At 43.0% G+C, this 22,440-nt stretch overlaps 2 protein-coding genes across 2 annotated transcripts in view; both read right to left on the reverse strand.

Moving 5' to 3' along the window:
• Positions 1-426: 426 nt before the first annotated feature.
• On the reverse strand, positions 427-19,309 carry LOC134462988 (glutamic acid-rich protein-like). The gene is made up of 5 exons (XM_063216248.1): positions 19,019-19,309; positions 1,926-2,274; positions 1,485-1,610; positions 701-817; positions 427-618 (listed from the first exon to the last, which is right to left on the reverse strand). The coding sequence occupies exons 1-5, from the start codon at positions 19,150-19,152 to the stop codon at positions 427-429; spliced, it is 918 nt and encodes a 305-aa protein (XP_063072318.1). The 5' UTR covers positions 19,153-19,309.
• Positions 19,310-20,761: 1,452 nt separating this feature from the next.
• Positions 20,762-22,440, reverse strand: part of cers5 (ceramide synthase 5) — a 48,288-nt gene continuing 46,609 nt past the window's right edge. Inside the window, exon 10 of the mRNA XM_063215094.1 lies at positions 20,762-22,211. Within this exon, the coding sequence (XP_063071164.1) occupies positions 21,960-22,211 (252 nt within the window). The 3' untranslated portion in view covers positions 20,762-21,959. The remainder of the gene's footprint in view (positions 22,212-22,440) is intronic.

A 22,440-nucleotide genomic window follows, 5' to 3' on the forward strand; every position in this document is an offset into this window, starting at 1 on the left:
GGTATGAGGAGGTATTTACAGGAGGTATTTATAAAAAATGGGGGGAGGGGGGGGGTCTATTTACAAAACATGGGATGGAGGTATTTACAGGTGAGGAGTGGGTGGGGGTTATTTACAGGAACAGGGAGCACACAGTAGGATTACAATCACAGACAGGGACATGGGGTATACACTGACAGAGACAAACACATACAGTTGGGGGGGGGGCAACACACACACACACACACTCTCTCTCTCTCACAGACAGGGACATGGGGTATACACTGACAGAGACAAACACATACAGTTGGGGGGGGGGCAACACACACACACACACACACATGCACACACACACACACACACACACACACACACACACACACACACACACACACACACACACACACACACACACACACACACACAGGGGAACAGGAGGAGCACAGCTCAATCAGCTGCAGTGGCCCTCCTCCTGAAGCAGCACAGGAGGAGTCTCTTGAACGACCTCTTTCCTCCTGCTGCTGCCTTCTCAGCCATAGCTGCCTCCTTAGCCTCTTCTTTCTCCTGCTTTGCCTTCTTCTTCTTCTCAATTTTCTCGGCCTCCCTCTTGGCCTTCTCCTCGCTCTTCCTCTGTTTCTTCTGTGCAGCGACCCATCTCTTCTCGGCTTCTTTGAGGAGCCTCGCATGAAGCTCCTCTCTCTTTTTCCGTTCTGCCACCTGCCTCTTTGCTTCCTCCTTCATGTATTTGGCATTTGATGTACGCCATCCTCTCAAGCTCTGACTCTCTTCTCTGTTGCTTCACAAGGTGCTGAAGCATCTTCTCCTGCTGATAGTACTCCTAAAACAATGTAACACAAGAAAGGTCTTAAGGCGCAATACTGGTCAAGTAAATCTACTTGGCCGTCACATGAGCTTGAAAATACTATTTTTATGTCTATGCATCACTTTGTCAATATCTTGACTCCCATTCTACTGTGTTTTCTTGGGTCACAAAAAAAAAAATTTGTGATAAATAAGATACTGTAAAACCAATTAATCACTAGTTCTAAAATTACGATGATTATCACATCATATAATAGAAATAGTTGATGGATGTTAGATTATAGTTACTTTTGTTATTATATTATAGACGAAAGCGAAAGCGTGAAAGCCTAACCGGGGAAACTCCAACTCCCATTGTCATTGTGACACAGCACTCCACAGCACACAAGTTTTCACTGCACACGGCATACAACGGAAATTGCATTTATGCCGCACAAGTGCAAGGGGGCAGCCCCCAATGGCACCCCAAGGGAGAGTGTGGCAGGAGAGTATGGTACCATGCCCATGATACCTCAGTCATGAAGGAAGATGGGGGAGCACACTGGTTAATTACTCCTCCCACCAACCTGGTGGGTCGGGAGTCGAACCGGCAAACTTTGGGCTATAAGTCTGACGCCCTAACCGCTTACCCATGACTGCCCATGATGTAATTGAAGTGCAGCTATCTGTGTGCTCTTAGTTACCTCCAGGTGGTTGTACAGGCGGGGCATGTCCTCCTGGATCCTCCTGGTCTCCTCCCTCAGGCTCCATGTAGAGAAGACCATCGGAACATCAGCATCATCACAACTGGCCGGGCAGTCCCAAGGTGCCTAAGTAGCAGAACAACACACACACACACACACACACACACACACACACACACACACACACACACACACACACACAGCATGTTTATTTGTATGCAGATGGGGTAACAACGTTTCATCTATGCATGTGTGTGCAATGCAATCTGTCCAGTGTCTGAATGTATGCAGAAGTGTGCAATAGTTTGATCTTGTCCAATATTTGTTTGATTGGTGCAATGTGCAGCGTATCTATGCTACTAATGACACCTTTAATTTCCTTCTGAATCAATAAAGCATCTCGACTCTTCAACTACTAGTCCTTTAACAACCAGTACATACCACCATCCAGCGAGCGGCCTGCTTCTTCAGGTCGGCCAGCATTCGCTCGTGCTGGGCAGCCCGGAGGAGGTCGATCTGTTTTCGCTGCCCATACAGCTGCCTGGTCACCGAAGACACGAACCGATACAGCTTCTTGCGCTCTGCATCTATAGCAGCGTCCGCCGACGCCTTCTGCTGATGGCACTCTTCCTCCAGATGCGCCCTCTGTGCTCTCCAATCCGCCTCCAAAGACTCCTTCTCCTCCCTGAACTTCGCTGCGAGAGACGCCTTCTGTTTCTCAAACTCCAACTCCAGAGAGGCCCTCTGTTCTTGTAACTTAGCCTTCAGAGAGGCATTTTCTTCCTTCGCACTGAAGATAGATAGATAGATAGATCCATAGCCAGACAGACAGATAGATAAATAGATCATTATACTGTACACAGGGCCGGATTAACATTGCCCGGGGCCCCTAGGCTACAGTTGTTGTGGGGCCCCCTGAAAGGCAAATTTTCTAGGAAAATAACATAGTGTCATAATTACGAGCTAGGAATTGAGGAAAACTTGTCTACCAACTGCACTGAACACTATAGATACATTTTTCAATGTTGCATTGGGTAAAAATTCTGCTTTTTTCCCACTTCTGGCCAATCAGGGGGCCCCTGGCAGGTGGGGGCCCCTAGGCTGCAGCCATATCTAGCCTGTACGCTAATCCGGCCCTGACTGTATATGGTTGCTGGTGTCCTGCAAACAGTCTGCGTGCTAAGGTCAAAACAGGGCCCCCACCATCAATAAACATTAACATTGACTTGCTTAGTATTAACATTGTTAATACTGACTATTATGCAGTTAGCGTAGCTAAGTTAGCGTATGGCTCATGCTAAATAAACACTTTTATCTACTAAAGGATGAATAATGTTAATGCTAATAAGCTAATAGCTAATAAGCTAATAGACCCCACCATCAATAGGCCTACAGTCAGGAGGGCCCTGAGCCCAGGGGCAAATGCCCTCTATCCCTCTCTGAGTAATGCTGATGCTTGCTAATGCTAAAACTAGCATTCATGTTTAGCTAATGCTTACCAATGCTAATTCAAGTTTAATTCACTGTAACATTAGCTAGTATTAGCATTAGCATTAACAAAACATGAGCATAATCAGAGCATTAGCATTAGCGAGTACTAACATTCACTAAACACAAGGAGGTCTACATAAGTAGCCTATCATTGACTAAGCATAATCAACTAGAAATGCACTCAGAGAGCGCAGACCTCCGCCAAGGAAGTTCAGTTCCTTTTTAGACACATAAGATATGTGTGTCATGATGTGGTGTCATCCATGTAGATAGGGTTGCCAACCGTCCCTTGAAATACGGAATCGTCCTGTATTTAGAGATAAAAGTACGGGTTCCGTATTGAACTGAAACGGGACACGGGACGTTAAAATGCAAGAAATTACATCTAAGAAATGCTAATTTTTCTGGGGGACGACCCCCAGACCCCCGGCACGATGAAGTGTCCCGTATTTTTTTCATTGACAGTTGGCAACCCTACATGTGGATGTAGACCTGTTCAGAAAATTGAACCGTGAAGTTGTAACCAAATTATATCTGTCTCCATTATAATTACAGTACCATGTTCCTCTGGTTAGCTGTGGCCTGTTTAGTTCACCTGTGATTGTGGTAGGCCTATTGGCGAAGTGATTGTGATTTGCAAATGCTTATTGAAGTTCACAGGTTGCTATTTGACACATTTTAACATTTATAAAAGAAATAAGCATGCCTTTCATAGCCTACCTTTTAACATCAGAAAACATGGTTGTCAAGTGTACTATATACACAGCAAAAGTACACCGTAATGGATCCGCCCCGGAGTCCACCATCCGGAGGTCATCCTCCGGTACGGATCCGGTAAACGGGGCCGTATCGGCGTCCACTTGCACGCCGCCTATCATCCGACGCGGAGGCGTGGTGCGGACTCCAAAGGGACCCGTTTGTCACCCGCAACGGATCCGCGTGCAGAAGCGTACCTCCGCAGTGAGCCCGGTTCGGAGGCGCGACATCCGATGCGGACTCATTCCGTGTCCACTTATTGCATCCGTCACGGTTCCACTACTTTTTATCAGTTACGGACCCATTCCGGACTCATAGATGTTCCGGGCCGGGACCATTTTGGATCCGTGCTCATAGAGTTACTTTCTTATTATGCTATAATCCCAATAAACGAACACTAAACCAGTTAACCGTTTCAAACAGCATTTAGATTTAATTCTACAGATAACACAGACCTGGCCTAGACACCGTTTAAATAAGAACCCGAAAAAAACACAACCTGACGAAGAACTTCACTCATCATGATTTTTTATTTATCTTGACATTATTTTTCTGTCTCACTGTCATGTTGAACAATCGCATGTCGTGGTGGCTGCCTTCTCTTCCTTCCCTCATCAGTCGACGGGGAAACATCACATCAGCGCTCCGATCTGAAAAGGCAACAGAGCTAAACTTAGAGCTTTCATTTATTTCGTAAGATGACAATCAGACATTGCATTGCATATGGAATGGACAACGCTCTTTCACATCTCTATCCCGTGACAGCAATGATGTTGAATATTATAAGATGTACAATGTTCTACTTACTCTTGGTCGAGCAGGCGGGCATCACCGTAGCAGGGTGGATTACAGCTGGCTAGCCCTGTCCGACCCAGAGGTAATTCCACCTGTTTACTGTTGCACAAGATTAAGAACAAATTCAGATATTTGTAGCCCAACCACGGACATCTTTATCAAACTATGAGCCCAGCTACTTCATTCATTCACCAATGATGGACAGCATATGGGACGAGGGCGCAGTTCATGGCCATCCATTAATTGCTAATAAATAATTAGCCTGGATTTCGTTAACGTGAGGAGAACATGATGCCACCGCTTTAGGATTTGTACCGTTAAAAACACAGTTGGGTGCCAAACCTGTTGAGAGCATCACCAATCCGTGTAAAAGTGTACCACGAGCCAAATTCAGACCAATATAGCCGTTTCATAAGAGTATTTGAACACTTAGACCTACGTTTAACTTTACACAAGTTTGCTTCAGTCAACCGGTTTGCTAGTAGCTGGCTAGCAAGCTAACGTAAACAAGGCTGTTAAAATGGGCACAATGTAGATAATTTTTATTCAACTGTACTTCCTCCATGTATCGGATGGCATCATGTTTTAACAGCATTTAGGAAATACTACAATAGCCAATGTAGTTCTCCATGTCTTTGAATGAATGAACTAGCTGTCTCGTTTTGAAAACAACTAGGGTTAACATACACTTTTAAAGTCATAAAAAACAGAATCCTACGAAATATCAATAAGCATTGATAGTATAAAAGCTTCAGATATACTTTTTGTACCTTTGTGTATCACCTAATATAAATAAATCAATACTTACTGGAGAGCGCTGTTCGGTCGTGTCTGCCCCAACAAAAACTGTACCAACGTCCGTTAGATTTTACAGCGCGTCCGCGTTTGTGAATCGGATATGGATGCGATTATGGTCCGCGTTTTGACGGTAGAATTTGGGGCGGCGCACGGTGGCGACCCTGATCCACCAAGTGGAACCCAAAGGAATGTGACAGTGACACGGATGTGGTGACTTGAACGCGGCTCCGCATCGGAGTCCTCTGCTGTGTGTCCCTCTCAGATCCGCATTTCACAGAGGCTAATAGCTGCATGCCTTTCATAGCCTACCTTTTAACATCTCAAATCCAGAGAAAACATGGTTGTCAAGTGTACTACATCCCTCTCAGATCCGCATTTCACAGAGGCTAATAGCTTTTAATAGTCCAACTATTTATACAATTCTTGTTGTAGCCTAGTTTATTTGCATGTTTCGCGGATAAGTTTTGGCTCGTTGAGGGCGTCGCCGAGTTCACTGACGCCGCTGTCATTCCATAACCGCAAGCTTGTCAATATGATTTTCTAGTCATTACATACAATTTAATTTTCCTGTTAACAGATGACTTGCATGGATCCATTCATTCATCCCATGTTTGTTCACCAACTAGGCCTAGTTGAAAACTTAACTTCGAGCTTCAAAGACGTGACCCCTTTCCTTTGTTGCCAACGTCTGCAAAAGCGCAGAGCTCAGAGAGCTCGAAGTGAAAATGTTGCCGGTAATTTCGCCATATTTTTTTTGAGTCAGATGATGGAGTACATGGATCAATCAGTGGATGAGCTGTAGACCTATTGAATTACAATATATACAGGCCTTTATGTTTTTTTAGACATTAAAATTGGGATAGAATGAGGTAGGATTTGGAAAGCTATTGCGGGGAGCGGTGTGCGCGTGTGTCTGATGCTTTGGCTTGGACTTCACGTTTCACAGAGGCTATAATAACTTTGAATAGTCCAACTATTATACAATTCTTGTTCGGATTTCATTGCTACACTTTGGCTCCTTGAGGGCATCGCCGGATTCACCTGCTTGACGCGCTCTCTTTCATTCAAAAAAAAAAAAAAACAAATGGACAGAATGTTCTTAATACTATTGAAGAGGCATCCCCTGCTCCATATTCCTTAGGTCTATTGAAAATCACTGTTCGCCGTTATTAATCTCTTCACCGTTGGTTCTGAAATTCAGTACAGCTAGTTATAACAATCTATGAGTTCAGCATATTATGCTGGAATGTTTTGTGTTGCTGGTGATATGCTATGCCTTCAGTGCGCTGTTATGAATCTCTTCACCGTTCGTTATGAAATTAAGTTCAGCATAGTAGGCTACGCTAATGTTTTGTGGTAGGCCTACTGATATGCTATGGCATCAGTGTGCTGTGAAGCAACAAATCACCACGGACTATGCACTAGTTGCAATTCGCGCGCACCTCTCCCTAAGCATTTACGAATGTTTCGTGACAGCATTGTGAACTTCAACAACCTCAAGGGTGCCTGTTGAAAGTCGTATGCCAAATACTCTCCTCACATGGGCTACTTGATTGTGGTTGGTGTAGGCGCTCTCGGCAAAAGACAGTCATTCCCTTGGGCCGGTCTCACGAACTTGGAGGAAATAGATGGGGTGTGTGTGTGTGCGCGCGCGTTTGCCTGTGTGTGTGTGTGTGTGTGTGTGTGTGTGTGTGTGCTATTCTTGCCGCGTCGCGCTTCACAGAGACTGCTTAGTGCGCTTAGTGCGCAATTAAATCACCACGGATAAAACACTGGTTGCAATTCGCGTGCAGCAAATAACCACGGACTATGTGGCAGTCTAAAGACAATCCCTTAAGAATTGTCCAATTCCCTCGCGCACCCGTGGTTGTATGCCAAATACATGCGCTGTGGGCTATGGGCTTTGATAGTGGTTGGTGTAAGCGCTCTCGCGGCAAAGACAGTCCCTTGAGAATTGTCCAATTCACCTCGCACACCCCGTGGCAGTCTGCGAAGGTGCCAGGACACCCGTGGCATTTTCGACAGTGAGCCAGTGCTCAGGAGAAGCTGCCCTCCAAACATAGTTGGTGATAGCAGTGTGAACCTAGCAAAAATAGAACGTTCAAACCGGACATGGAAAGGTGCTATCGAAAACGGCTAAATGTTAGCATTTTCTTCAAAACAAAAGCGCCGAGACGGACGCAGACCAACAGCGGTTTCTACGAACAGTTATAAATATTAATATCACGACAGCGTGCGGAACGTCAAACTCGTAATATTTATGCATAATACATATATCTGAACGTCAAACTCGTAACTCTTCTGCACACTAAGCATATATCTCTCGATAATGGCAAATGTGTGTCTCACCTTACATTTTATTGGGGTGCCAGTCAGTAAGAAACATAGTCGATAAAGCTTAGGCTACCACGGCAGTATCGAAGTAAAAACAGAATGCTACTTGCCTGACTGTCAAATGCATTTCTGCAGCTTAGATATAATGGCAAAAGCCCCAAGTGTCTTTTTCTTGTTTTTGGCAGCACAGTCACAATAATTTAACAAAGGGCCCAACCATAGGCTTACTTTATTGAATATTTTAATTACAGCCTTAATAATTACAGAATTTAATACATATTACCAAAGCTGAATTTCTTGTAGATATAGACCCTATAAAACTGGGCCTAATTTAGTCCTTACTGAGGACTTAATAGACAATAATAACAACATGCAACATGTTGTCATGTAGGCATGGAATACATTTTGATTGTGAAAACACTGGTTTTAATATGATTTATGATTTAGAAACCATAGGTGCCCATATGTGACTTGGTCCATAGCTTTAAAAGTGAGCATGTTTAGATGAAAACTATGCAGGCCCTTCACCTTACGCTTAAAATGAGAGCAAATAAGATGTTTAAATAGCTAAAATAAGAAAATGAGTTCTTGTACATCCTTATCAAAGCATGCATTGTACTCCTCACACCATAAGCTTTCAAATGATGTATGATTTACACAACTTTCTTCGCCTTTGGGGCAATGGGGGCCGGATCTGTGCAAACCGGCCCATTCCCCATACGCTTAAAATGAGAGCACGTGTGATGTTTAAATAGTCAAAATAAGAAAATGACTTCTTGTACATCCTTATCAAAGCATGCATTGTACTCCTCACACCATAGGCTTTCAAATAATGTATGATTTAGACAACTTTCTTCGCCTTTGGGGTCATGGGGGCCTGATCTGTGCAAACCGGGTTATTCGGCATGCGCTGAAAATGACAGCACGTGTGATGTTTAAATAGTCAAAATAAGAAAATGACTTCTTGTACATCCTTATCAATGCATGCATTGTAATCCTCACACCATAAGCTTTCAAATGATGTATGATTTACACAACATCATTCGCCTTTGGGGCAATAGGGGCCGGATCTGTGCAAACCGGGTTATTCGGCATGCGCTTAAAATGACAGCACGTGTGATGTTTAAATAGTCAAAATAAGAAAATGACTTCTTGTACATCCTTATCAATGCATGCATTGCAATCCTCACACCATAAGCTTTCAAATGATGTATGATTTACACAACATCATTCGCCTTTGGGGTCATGGGGGCCTGATCTGTGCAAACCGGCCCATTCCCCATACGCTTAAAATGAGAGCACGTGTGATGTTTAAATAGTCAAAATAAGAAAATGACTTCTTGTACATCCTTATCAAAGCATGCATTGTACTCCTCACACCATAGGCTTTCAAATAATGTATGATTTAGACAACTTTCTTGGCCTTTGGGGTCATAGGGGCCGGATCTGTGCAAACCGGGTTATTCGGCATGCGCTTAAAATGACAGCACGTGTGATGTTTAAATAGTCAAAATAAGAAAATGACTTATTGTACATCCTTATCAATGCATGCATTGCAATCCTCACACCATAAGCTTTCAAATGATGTATGATTTACACAACATCATTCGCCTTTGGGGCAATAGGGGCCGGATCTGTGCAAACCGGGTTATTCGGCATGCGCTTAAAATGACAGCACGTGTGATGTTTAAATAGTCAAAATAAGAAAATGACTTCTTGTACATCCTTATCAATGCATGCATTGTAATCCTCACACCATAAGCTTTCAAATGATGTATGATTTACACAACATCATTCGCCTTTGGGGCAATAGGGGCCGGATCTGTGCAAACCGGGTTATTCGGCATGCGCTTAAAATGACAGCACGTGTGATGTTTAAATAGTCAAAATAAGAAAATGACTTCTTGTACATCCTTATCAATGCATGCATTGTAATCCTCATACCATAAGCTATCAAATGATGTATGATTTAGACAACTTTCTTCGCCTTTGGGGTCATGGGGGCCTGATCTGTGCAAACCGGGTTATTCGGCATGCGGTGAAAATGACAGCACGTGTGATGTTTAAATAGTCAAAATAAGAAAATGAGCTCTTGTACATCCCTATCAAAGCATGCATTGTACTCCTCACACCATAAGCTTTCAAATAATGTATGATTTACACAACTTTCTTCGCCTTTGGGGTCATGGGGGCCTGATCTGTGCAAACCGGGTTATTCGGCATGCGCTTAAAATGACAGCACGTGTGATGTTTAAATAGTCAAAATAAGAAAATGAGCTCTTGTACATCCCTATCAAAGCATGCATTGCAATCCTCACACCATAAGCTTTCAAATGATGTATGATTTACACAACATCATTCGCCTTTGGGGTCATGGGGGCCTGATCTGTGCAAACCGGCCCATTCCCCATACGCTTAAAATGACAGCACGTGTGATGTTTAAATAGTCAAAATAAGAAAATGACTTCTTGTACATCCTTATCAATGCATGCATTGTAATCCTCACACCATAAGCTTTCAAATAATGTATGATTTACACAACATCATTCGCCTTTGGGGCAATGGGGGCCGGATCTGTGCAAACCGGGTTATTCCGCATGCGCTTAAAATGACAGCACGTGGGATGTTTAAATAGTCAAAATAAGAAAATGAGCTCTTGTACATCCCTATCAAAGCATGCATTGTACTCCTCACACCATAAGCTTTCAAATAATGTATGATTTAGACAACTTTCTTCGCCTTTGGGGTCATGGGGGCCTGATCTGTGCAAACCGGCCCATTCCCCATACGCTTAAAATGAGAGCACGTGTGATGTTTAAATAGTCAAAATAAGAAAATGACTTCTTGTACATCCTTATCAATGCATGCATTGCAATCCTCACACCATAAGCTATCAAATGATGTATGATTTAGACAACTTTCTTCGCCTTTGGGGTCATGGGGGCCTGATCTGTGCAAACCGGGTTATTCGGCATGCGCTGAAAATGACAGCACGTGTGATGTTTAAATAGTCAAAATAAGAAAATGAGCTCTTGTACATCCCTATCAAAGCATGCATTGTACTCCTCACACCATAAGCTTTCAAATAATGTATGATTTACACAACTTTCTTCGCCTTTGGGGTCATGGGGGCCTGATCTGTGCAAACCGGGTTATTCGGCATGCGCTTAAAATGACAGCACGTGTGATGTTTAAATAGTCAAAATAAGAAAATGAGCTCTTGTACATCCCTATCAAAGCATGCATTGCAATCCTCACACCATAAGCTTTCAAATGATGTATGATTTACACAACATCATTCGCCTTTGGGGTCATGGGGGCCTGATCTGTGCAAACCGGCCCATTCCCCATACGCTTAAAATGACAGCACGTGTGATGTTTAAATAGTCAAAATAAGAAAATGACTTCTTGTACATCCTTATCAATGCATGCATTGTAATCCTCACACCATAAGCTTTCAAATAATGTATGATTTACACAACATCATTCGCCTTTGGGGCAATGGGGGCCGGATCTGTGCAAACCGGGTTATTCCGCATGCGCTTAAAATGACAGCACGTGGGATGTTTAAATAGTCAAAATAAGAAAATGAGCTCTTGTACATCCCTATCAAAGCATGCATTGTACTCCTCACACCATAAGCTTTCAAATAATGTATGATTTAGACAACTTTCTTCGCCTTTGGGGTCATGGGGGCCTGATCTGTGCAAACCGGCCCATTCCCCATACGCTTAAAATGAGAGCACGTGTGATGTTTAAATAGTCAAAATAAGAAAATGACTTCTTGTACATCCTTATCAATGCATGCATTGCAATCCTCACACCATAAGCTTTCAAATGATGTATGATTTACACAACATCATTCGCCTTTGGGGTCATGGGGGCCTGATCTGTGCAAACCGGCCCATTCCCCATACGCTTAAAATGACAGCATGTGTGATGTTTAAATAGTCAAAATAAGAAAATGACTTCTTGTACATCCTTATCAATGCATGCATTGCAATCCTCACACCATAAGCTTTCAAGTGATGTATGATTTACACAACTTTCTTCGCCTTTGGGGTCATGGGGGCCTGATCTGTGCAAACCGGGTTATTCGGCATGCGCTTAAAATGACAGCACGTGTGATGTTTAAATAGTCAAAATAAGAAAATCAAAGCATGCATTGCAATCCTCACACCATAAGCTTTCAAATGATGTATGATTTACACAACATCATTCGCCTTTGGGGTCATGGGGGCCTGATCTGTGCAAATTGGCCCATTCCCCATACGCTTAAAATGACAGCACGTGTGATGTTTAAATAGTTAAAATAAGAAAATTACTTCTTGTACATCCTTATCAATGCATGCATTGTAATCCTCACACCATAAGCTTTCAAATAATGTATGATTTACACAACATCATTCGCCTTTGGGGCAATGGGGGCCGGATCTGTGCAAACCGGGTTATTCCGCATGCGCTTAAAATGACAGCACGTGGGATGTTTAAATAGTCAAAATAAGAAAATGAGCTCTTGTACATCCCTATCAAAGCATGCATTGTACTCCTCACACCATAAGCTTTCAAATAATGTATGATTTAGACAACTTTCTTCGCCTTTGGGGTCATGGGGGCCTGATCTGTGCAAACCGGCCCATTCCCCATACGCTTAAAATGAGAGCACGTGTGATGTTTAAATAGTCAAAATAAGAAAATGACTTCTTGTACATCCTTATCAATGCATGCATTGCAATCCTCACACCATAAGCTTTCAAATGATGTATGATTTACACAACATCATTCGCCTTTGGGGTCATGGGGGCCTGATCTGTGCAAACCGGCCCATTCCCCATACGCTTAAAATGACAGCACGTGTGATGTTTAAATAGTCAAAATAAGAAAATGACTTCTTGTACATCCTTATCAATGCATGCATTGCAATCCTCACACCATAAGCTTTCAAGTGATGTATGATTTACACAACATCATTCGCCTTTGGGGCAATGGGGGCCGGATCTGTGCAAACCGGGTTATTCGGCATACGCTTAAAATGACAGCACGTGTGATGTTTAAATAGTCAAAATAAGAAAATGACTTCTTGTACATCCTTATCAAAGCATGCATTGTACTCCTCACACCATAAGCTTTCAAATAATGTATGATTTAGACAACTTTCTTCGCCTTTGGGGTCATGGGGGCCTGATCTGTGCAAACCGGCCCATTCCCCATACGCTTAAAATGACAGCACGTGTGATGTTTAAATAGTCAAAATAAGAAAATGACTTCTTGTACATCCTTATCAATGCATGCATTGTAATCCTCATACCATAAGCTATCAAATGATGTATGATTTAGACAACTTTCTTCGCCTTTGGGGTCATGGGGGCCTGATCTGTGCAAACCGGGTTATTCGGCATGCGCTTAAAATGACAGCACGTGTGATGTTTAAATAGTCAAAATAAGAAAATGAGCTCTTGTACATCCCTATCAAAGCATGCATTGTAATCCTCACACCATAAGCTTTCAAATGATGTATGATTTACACAACATCATTCGCCTTTGGGGCAATGGGGGCCGGATCTGTGCAAACCGGGTTATTCGGCATACGCTTAAAATGACAGCACGTGTGATGTTTAAATAGTCAAAATAAGAAAATTACTTCTTGTACATCCTAATCAAAGCATGCATTGTACTCCTCATACCATAAGCTATCAAATGATGTATGATTTAGACAACTTTCTTCGCCTTTGGGGTCATGGGGGCCTGATCTGTGCAAACCGGGTTATTCGGCATGCGCTTAAAATGACAGCACGTGTGATGTTTAAATAGTCAAAATAAGAAAATGAGCTCTTGTACATCCTTATCAATGCATGCATTGTAATCCTCACACCATAAGCTTTCAAATGATGTATGATTTACACAACATCATTCGCCTTTGGGGTCATGGGGGCCTGATCTGTGCAAACCGGCCCATTCCCCATACGCTTAAAATGACAGCACGTGTGATGTTTAAATAGTCAAAATAAGAAAATGACTTCTTGTACATCCTTATCAATGCATGCATTGTAATCCTCACACCATAAGCTTTCAAATGATGTATGATTTAGACAACTTTCTTCGCCTTTGGGGTCATGGGGGCCTGATCTGTGCAAACCGGCCCATTCCCCATACGCTTAAAATGACAGCACGTGTGATGTTTAAATAGTCAAAATAAGAAAATGAGCTCTTGTACATCCTTATCAAAGCATGCATTGTACTCCTCACACCATAAGCTTTCACATAATGTATGATTTAGACAACTTTCTTCGCCTTTGGGGTCATGGGGGCCTGATCTGTGCAAACCGGGTTATTCGGCATGCGCTTAAAATGACAGCACGTGTGATGTTTAAATAGTCAAAATAAGAAAATGAGCTCTTGTACATCCCTATCAAAGCATGCATTGTAATCCTCACACCATAAGCTTTCAAATGATGTATGATTTACACAACATCATTCGCCTTTGGGGCAATGGGGGCCGGATCTGTGCAAACCGGCCCATTCCCCATACGCTTAAAATGAGAGCACGTGTGATGTTTAAATAGTCAAAATAAGAAAATTACTTCTTGTACATCCTAATCAAAGCATGCATTGTACTCCTCATACCATAAGCTATCAAATGATGTATGATTTAGACAACTTTCTTCGCCTTTGGGGTCATGGGGGCCTGATCTGTGCAAACCGGGTTATTCGGCATGCGCTTAAAATGACAGCACGTGTGATGTTTAAATAGTCAAAATAAGAAAATGAGCTCTTGTACATCCTTATCAATGCATGCATTGTAATCCTCACACCATAAGCTTTCAAATGATGTATGATTTACACAACATCATTCGCCTTTGGGGTCATGGGGGCCTGATCTGTGCAAACCGGCCCATTCCCCATACGCTTAAAATGAGAGCATGTGTGATGTTTAAATAGTCAAAATAAGAAAATTACTTCTTGTACATCCTAATCAAAGCATGCATTGTACTCCTCACACCATAAGCTTTCACATAATGTATGATTTAGACAACTTTATTCGCCTTTGGGGTCATGGGGGCCTGATCTGTGCAAACCGGGTTATTCGGCATGCGCTTAAAATGACAGCACGTGTGATGTTTAAATAGTCAAAATAAGAAAATGAGCTCTTGTACATCCCTATCAAAGCATGCATTGTAATCCTCACACCATAAGCTTTCAAATGATGTATGATTTACACAACATCATTCGCCTTTGGGGCAATGGGGGCCGGATCTGTGCAAACCGGGTTATTCGGCATACGCTTAAAATGACAGCACGTGTGATGTTTAAATAGTCAAAATAAGAAAATTACGTTTTGTACATCCTAATCAAAGCATGCATTGTACTCCTCATACCATAAGCTATCAAATGATGTATGATTTAGACAACTTTCTTCGCCTTTGGGGTCATGGGGGCCTGATCTGTGCAAACCGGGTTATTCGGCATGCGCTTAAAATGACAGCACGTGTGATGTTTAAATAGTCAAAATAAGAAAATGAGCTCTTGTACATCCTTATCAATGCATGCATTGTAATCCTCACACCATAAGCTTTCAAATGATGTATGATTTACACAACATCATTCGCCTTTGGGGTCATGGGGGCCTGATCTGTGCAAACCGGCCCATTCCCCATACGCTTAAAATGACAGCACGTGTGATGTTTAAATAGTCAAAATAAGAAAATGACTTCTTGTACATCCTTATCAATGCATGCATTGTAATCCTCACACCATAAGCTTTCAAATGATGTATGATTTACACAACATCATTCGCCTTTGGGGCAATGGGGGCCGGATCTGTGCAAACCGGGTTATTCGGCATACGCTTAAAATGACAGCACGTGTGATGTTTAAATAGTCAAAATAAGAAAATGACTTCTTGTACATCCTTATCAAAGCATGCATTGTAATCCTCACACCATAAGCTTTCAAATGATGTATGATTTACACAACATCATTCGCCTTTGGGGCAATGGGGGCCGGATCTGTGCAAACCGGCCCATTCCCCATACGCTTAAAATGACAGCACGTGTGATGTTTAAATAGTCAAAATAAGAAAATGACTTCTTGTACATCCTTATCAAAGCATGCATTGTAATCCTCACACCATAAGCTTTCAAATGATGTATGATTTACACAACATCATTCGCCTTTGGGGTCATGGGGGCCTGATCTGTGCAAACCGGGTTATTCGGCATGCGCTTAAAATGACAGCACGTGTGATGTTTAACCCTCTGAGGTCTAAGGCTTTTCAGAGGCTTTTAGGCTGCTTGCACCACCCTAACATTTTCAAGTATTTTCATTTCATATATATATATTTGGGACCTGGAAGGTCTGAGGTTTCTAATGGTGTGACTTATATGTTTCAATGACAAAAACTCACAGAGTTACAGATTTGTTTTTGGAGACACATTGCCCTCTGAAGGGCACTCGGACCTCAGAGGGTTAAATAGTCAAAATAAGAAAATGATGTCATGTCACGTCTGATATTTAAATAGTTAAAATAAGAAAATGTATTCTTGTACATCCTTATCAAAGCATGCATTTTAATCCTCACACCATAAGCTTTCAAATGATGTATGATCTACACAACATCACCTTTGGGGTGATGGGTGCCCGATATGTGCTAACCGGGCCATTCCCAATACACTTAAAATTGAGGCATGTGTCATGTTTAATTAACTTAACTATAACAAGAAAATGAGTTCTTGTAAATCCTTATCAAAGCATGCATTTTAATCCTCACTATACTGTATAGGCTTTAAAATGATATATGATTTAGTCACCATCTTTCGCCTCTGTGGTGAAGGGAGTCCAATCTGTGCTGACTGGGCCATTCGTCATACTCAAAAGCAGAGAATGTGATACTAATGCACACACCATCTTACGCCTTTGAGGTGAAGGGGGTGCGATCTGCGCTAACTGGGCCATTTGCATTCTTGATTTTTAAGTATTGATGAGATGGAGGTGGAGTTGGGGGAACAGCAGCCTCCACAGAGGAGAACCGTGTCGATAAGTGTGCAGGTGTGGGGGATTGTTTTATGCCATGGATGTCAAACTCAGGCCCAGGGGACCAAATCTGGCTCGCGGAACCATTTTATTCGGGCCTACAAGATCATTTCTACATTTTATTTCAGTTGGACCACATACACCATTGATGTATAACATTTCAAGACTTTAAAATGAAATTTGGGGTCTCACTCACAGGGGTATGAGCGGACCCAGTGTGACCGAAGTGTTCCCGCACAGTTCGTCCCCCTCGGGGCCACGAACCTGCCACCTTGTCAAGGCATCGGGTTCGGCAATGGGAGGCACACTACGAGACTCCTGAGCTAAAGGGCCGTATTGAGGCTTCTGGGGGGAAGTAAACTTACTGACGTTCCACGCCACACTTTGCTAGTTGGCCTCCGGTACACATGCATGCACAATTTCAGCCCATTTTTTGAATAAATATTGAGTTTGGCCCACGGCTTTGCTCCAGATTTCCATTTTGGCCCTCAGTCCATTTGAGTACACCCTGCTTTAAAGCAGTCTAGTCACCTATAATGACCTCTTTCTGTGTGTCCTTCTGTGGTGTTGAACAGCTGGAACAACAGCAGACAACAGCTTTCCCTGTCAAGACGTCCACTCCAGCATTTAATCCTCACACCATGAACTTTCAATTTATGTATAATTTATACACCATCTTTCGCCTTTGAGATGATGGAGGCCCAATCTGTGCCAGGCCATTGGTCATAAACTGAAAACGAGAGCATGTGTGATAAAAAGGCCTGGTATTAGCTAAAAAAAAAATCTTTATGTACATATTCATTAAAGCATCATTTTAATCCTCACACTATAAACTTTCAAATCAGGCTATGTTTTTTTTTCTGTGGATCATGCACCATGCCTACCATTTCTCATTTACATAGGCCCTAGTCCAAGTGGGCTAACTGTGACATTAATGCAAAAACAGAAGTATATCCTACTGCTGGCTATTGTTTTTTCTTAACTCTCACATTACATTCAGTAGGCCTAATAATAAAAAATAAAACTAAATGTCTATTGTGGGGGCCTTAACTCTTTTGACATATTTTGCTTTGTATGTGTATGTATGTGTAAAATGTAAACTTTTGTAAAGTTTGTAAAGTTGTAAAGTTTTCACTCTTTGTTGAGTCTTGTTGACTGTTGAAAAAAAAAGTAGGCCAAATTAATTAGGGCAGTAGCCTATTCAGGTCAGAAGAACAAATGGAAGGCCTATCATCTAGCCTATCTCCTTCTAAATTTCCCTAGACCTGAAATAAGTGAGATTATGATGCTTTTCGTAGGCCTACATAAAGTTACTGAAATATTCGCGGCTGATATTGTATTTTTATATTACAACATCGCCCGTTTACTTTCTTACCACTTAAGAAAAAGAGTGATGGTGTTTTCCCTCACTGGAGTGGAGACGGACGGCAGATGAGTCCCGAGACTGACGTTGCACCTGTCCATTTCTCATTCATAACTGCCATCTATTTAAACATTCCCCGTCTTAAAACATGACCTCATATGAAAGTTGTGATTCTACCAGAGAGATTCTAGATTCTACTTCGACATGCATGCCGTCAGTTTTTCGTTTTCATTGCGTTTTTATTGAGTTTAAGGGCAGAGTTGAATTTCATTTTATTTTGACTTAATTTGCGGTCCGTTTCCGCCTGAGCGAACGTTCTATTTTTGCTGGGAGACTCACTAATTTTGCTAGGTTCACGGAGCTGTTGGTGATCAGTGCTGATTTCACCTCGTGCATCTTGTTGCTAATGACACTCTGACAGGTGCAGCAGGACGTTTTATAGGCCTACTCGCTGGGACGTGACGTCATCACACCCTGTCCAGCCTTTATAAGTGCTCTAATTCGGTCTGATGACTTTGCCATTGTGACGTGGCGCAAGAGGCCAGGTGCGAACACACGAACAAACAAACAAATCGGGCGATCACATAACCTCCTGGCGGAGGTAATAACTAGCATTAACATTGGCTTAGTTTTAGCATTATTTATGCTAACTATAATGGCTAGAGCTAAGTAGTGTATGGCTCATGCTAATGCCTAGAAAATGTTAATACTAAGTAAGCTAATGCTAAGCTAATATTTAAGAGCATTATTATGGTAGGCTATCCCAGCTGCTGCTAGCAGGGATTGAGCCCCGGGACATTATTTACTAACATAGGCCTATATATAGTCATTATATATTCATTATATATACATTATATATCATGTCATACTATATAATATTACATCACATTATATTACATCTGATCATCGATATTACATTATAGGCTATCATTATTCGTATGGCACGTACGCATGCGCGCACACACACCTGCTCTCCTCCAGCAGGTTCTCGGTCTTCAGCGCCTGCTGGTGGTGATCCTGCGGCACATCGCCAAAGGCTACCCCGAGGAGATGGCGTGCGTGCCGGTTGAGGGTGGACAAAAAGTCCGTGTATTGGTCCATTGTGGACCACACAGATAAAAACTCTCCTTGTTATTGAAACTACCGTATTCGACGAAATGATACTGAATCGTGATTGTCGGGCTATTTATAGTCACGCACTGTAACTGAACGTTTGCGTCATAATAGAGCACTATTATTTCCATTTTGAGACAGTAGGTTTCACAATGGACTGTCTGGTTTTACGATTCAGACGTTCCAGAAGAAATGGACGTAGTAGCCTATCAGTGTAGCCTATGGGTTCACAGAACGGTGCACAACAATAAATACATTTTACAAAGAAAGACCATGACATTACGAACTTGTTCCAAAACTTCTGAATGCAGCCAAGGTCATATCCACCAGGCCTTTGCCCGAATCTCTCTCTCTCTCTCAAGTATTTTTTGGGGCTTGCCTTTTTTGTTGACAGGACTGGGAAGGACTGATAGGAAATGAGTGGCGAGCGAGAGAGAGACGGGGAGGGATCGGCAAATGTCTCTTGGCCCGGAATCAAACCTGGGTCGCCAGTGTGGCTAGAGTACCCAGCCAACTGAGCCACGGCCGGGCTCTGCCCTCATTTGTAAATAAGTAATTCACCAATTCACCCCCGTTTCCCCACATATATTAGTTTTGGTGTAGTGTAGGCCTATGGTGTACTTTGTGAAACCGTCACATATAGGCCTAGGCTAATAATTTGTGTTCTGCAGGCGTTTATAATAATAATATTATTAATAATAGCCTACTAATTAATTTTTGTTATAGATGTACTTTCCTTGTGAAAAATGACGTCTGTTGGGTAGTCAGTCGTATGGTAGGCCTATTGAATAGCTTTGAAAGCATTTGTTTCCGTTTCATTGGCGTATGGGCCTAGTAACTGCGCTTAGCCTTTGTAGGGCAGAGCCTAAACTAGAAAGACCTTTAAATTGTGCTTTTGCAAGATATTGAACAATAATTCAGTTCAATCATCAATGATGTCGAGCCTTGCATCAAGAGGCCAGAGACTGTATTTCCTTAGGGTCTTACGGGCTAACCATCTACCCCAAAGTCTACTGGTGGCCTTCTACCGGAGCTCCATAGAGAGCATCCTAACATACTGTTTATGTGTGTGGTATTCCAGCTGCACAGCAGCGGACAGAAGAGCTCTTCAGAGAGTGGTCAGCACAGCTCAGAAGATCACCAGCTGTCCCCTGCCCTCTTTAGAGGAGTTGTTCTCCTGTCGCTGTCTAAAGAAAGCCAAGCAAATATTCAGAGACCCCTACCATACTGGACATAAACTGTTTGAGCTGCTGCCATCAGGCAGGCGTTACAGGGCTCTGGGTACAAAAACCAACAGGCTAAAAGACAGTTTTTATCCAAATGCAATACACACTTAATTTTGCACAGCTGACTTTGAATTATTTTTATACAGTATATATATATAGGTTTCTTTGTTGATTTTTAAGCACCGTGAGCATCTGCACTTTACCAATTTCGTTGTACCTGTACAATGACAATAAAGATTCATTCATTCATTCATCATTCACAAGCAACATGTAAGGATGGGAGGAACTTTAAAAGGCACCCCCATTTGTGTAATGTAATGTAATAAGTGCACCAACTCAAAATAGGAATACTTGGTTCATGTCAATGCAGGTATAAATCAGTGACATTTTAATAAACTTATTTAATCTCTACATAAAAATTCAGTAAAACAATAAGCAGAGCAGACCAGAAACAAACAGTCAGGAGGAGAACCATCAAATATTCATATTCAAAACAAAACAAACACGTCGTCAAGTACAGCCAAAACAGTAAAACTGGAAGTAGACATCTTATTTTCTCCCAGCCTTCAGTAAAACGTGAAGACATGGGAGTGGGTGAGGAGTAGAACACACATTACGCCTGATGCGTCAAAGTAATTTGATTTAATCTCTTTTTCCCCCTCTGCTTTCATTCATACCTTCATTCCTCACGTTTATTCATTTATTTTTTGGTATTCCCATGCACGCACACACACAAATACATCACTTTAGTGTCCATATATCCATGCTACCCATCCTTGAGCATTTTTTTAGTCTCTTGTGTGGGGAGAGGAAAAAGGTCAGACACACACGTGTGGGAGCCCACAGCAGGACGTTTGGTCAGGCAGGAACGGAGGCAGAGTGGGGAGGGAGGTGGGGAGGCCAGGAGGAGTCATAGAGGAGAAGCAGCTCCATGGACTTAATTCATGAGAAAAACTGGAGGAGGAGTAGAGGAGGAGGAGTAGGGTGGGTTGGATGGTCCCGGCCCCACAGGTTGAATCCACGAGGAGGAAGAGGAGAAGGAGGAGGTGGAAGTGGTAGTGGAGGAGGAGGAGTGGAGTGAGGCAGAGGGACCCAGTCCGATGGGCTGAATTCATAAGGAGAAGGAGGAGAAGAGGAGGAGAAGGAGGGGGTGGACAGTTCTGGCACGGCAAGCTGAATTCCTGGGGAGGAGAAGGAGTAAGTAGATTTTTGGAGGAGGAGTAAAGTGGAGAAGTGGAGAGGAAGAGGAGGAGGAGGAGTGGGGAGGGGTGGAAGGACCCAGGCCGATGGGCTTAATTCATGAGGAGAAGGAGAGGAGATGGAGGTGGATGTGGTGGAGGAGGAGTGGAGTGGAGAAGGAGAGGAGAAGGAGGAGGGGAGAAGGAGAGGAGATGGAGAAGGAGTGGAGTGGAGAAGGAGAGGAGATGGAGATGGAGGCGGTGGAGTGGAGTGGCGAGGGGTTGAGGGCCCTTCTCAGCCGCCAGTGATGTGATGTCAACAAAGATCATAAGGCCACTACTACGCTCCACTCCAGAATTTTTTTGGTGCCGGTCGGTGTCGTGACCGTCGTCACCAGCTGTTGTGATTCTGGCTCTGGTTCTGGTTTTGGTTCTGGCTCCAGGCCTTGGTCCCACTGAAGTGGCCGTTGGTGCCGTTCTCCCCTTTTGGCCCGGCGGTGTTAGCGGTGGCGTTGGCGTGTCGGAGGGCGCTCGTACACTCCTGCTCCTGCTCCGCCCCGCGCTCTCCTGTTCCTCTCGCCGCCTCCGTCGTCTTCTCCTCCTCCGAGCTGCTCTCGATGTCACTGCGCACGTCCTTCGACACCTGCCGTGACAAAGTTCAAACAAAGTCAGTGCACTGAAGGACATGGCGCCAATAAAAGGCTACAGGACTAGTTTAAAAAACTAGACTACCCTTATCACATTTGTGTGTGTGCACATCACTCATCTGTACCCTCTGGTGACATGTCCTCCAATTATAATGTCCAATGTGCACTCTTCTAGAACAACTTCACACTCTGACTTAATAGGTGCGCATTCCGACCGGCATTCCA

The sequence above is a fragment of the Engraulis encrasicolus genome, chromosome 14, assembly GCF_034702125.1.
Source record: "Engraulis encrasicolus isolate BLACKSEA-1 chromosome 14, IST_EnEncr_1.0, whole genome shotgun sequence".
Classification (NCBI taxonomy): Eukaryota; Metazoa; Chordata; class Actinopteri; order Clupeiformes; family Engraulidae; genus Engraulis; species Engraulis encrasicolus.

Excerpts from the sequence above, each read along its gene's own strand:
- LOC134462988 (XM_063216248.1), bottom strand. The coding sequence starts at position 19,152 with ATGGACCAATACACGGACTTTTTGTCCACCCTCAACCGGCACGCACGC. Across the intron at positions 2,275-19,018 it reads AACCTGCTGGAGGAGAGCAG|TGCGAAGGAAGAAAATGCCT; the intron begins GTGTGTGTGCGC and ends ATCTATCTTCAG. Across the intron at positions 818-1,484 it reads GCCTGTACAACCACCTGGAG|GAGTACTATCAGCAGGAGAA; the intron begins GTAACTAAGAGC and ends ACATTGTTTTAG.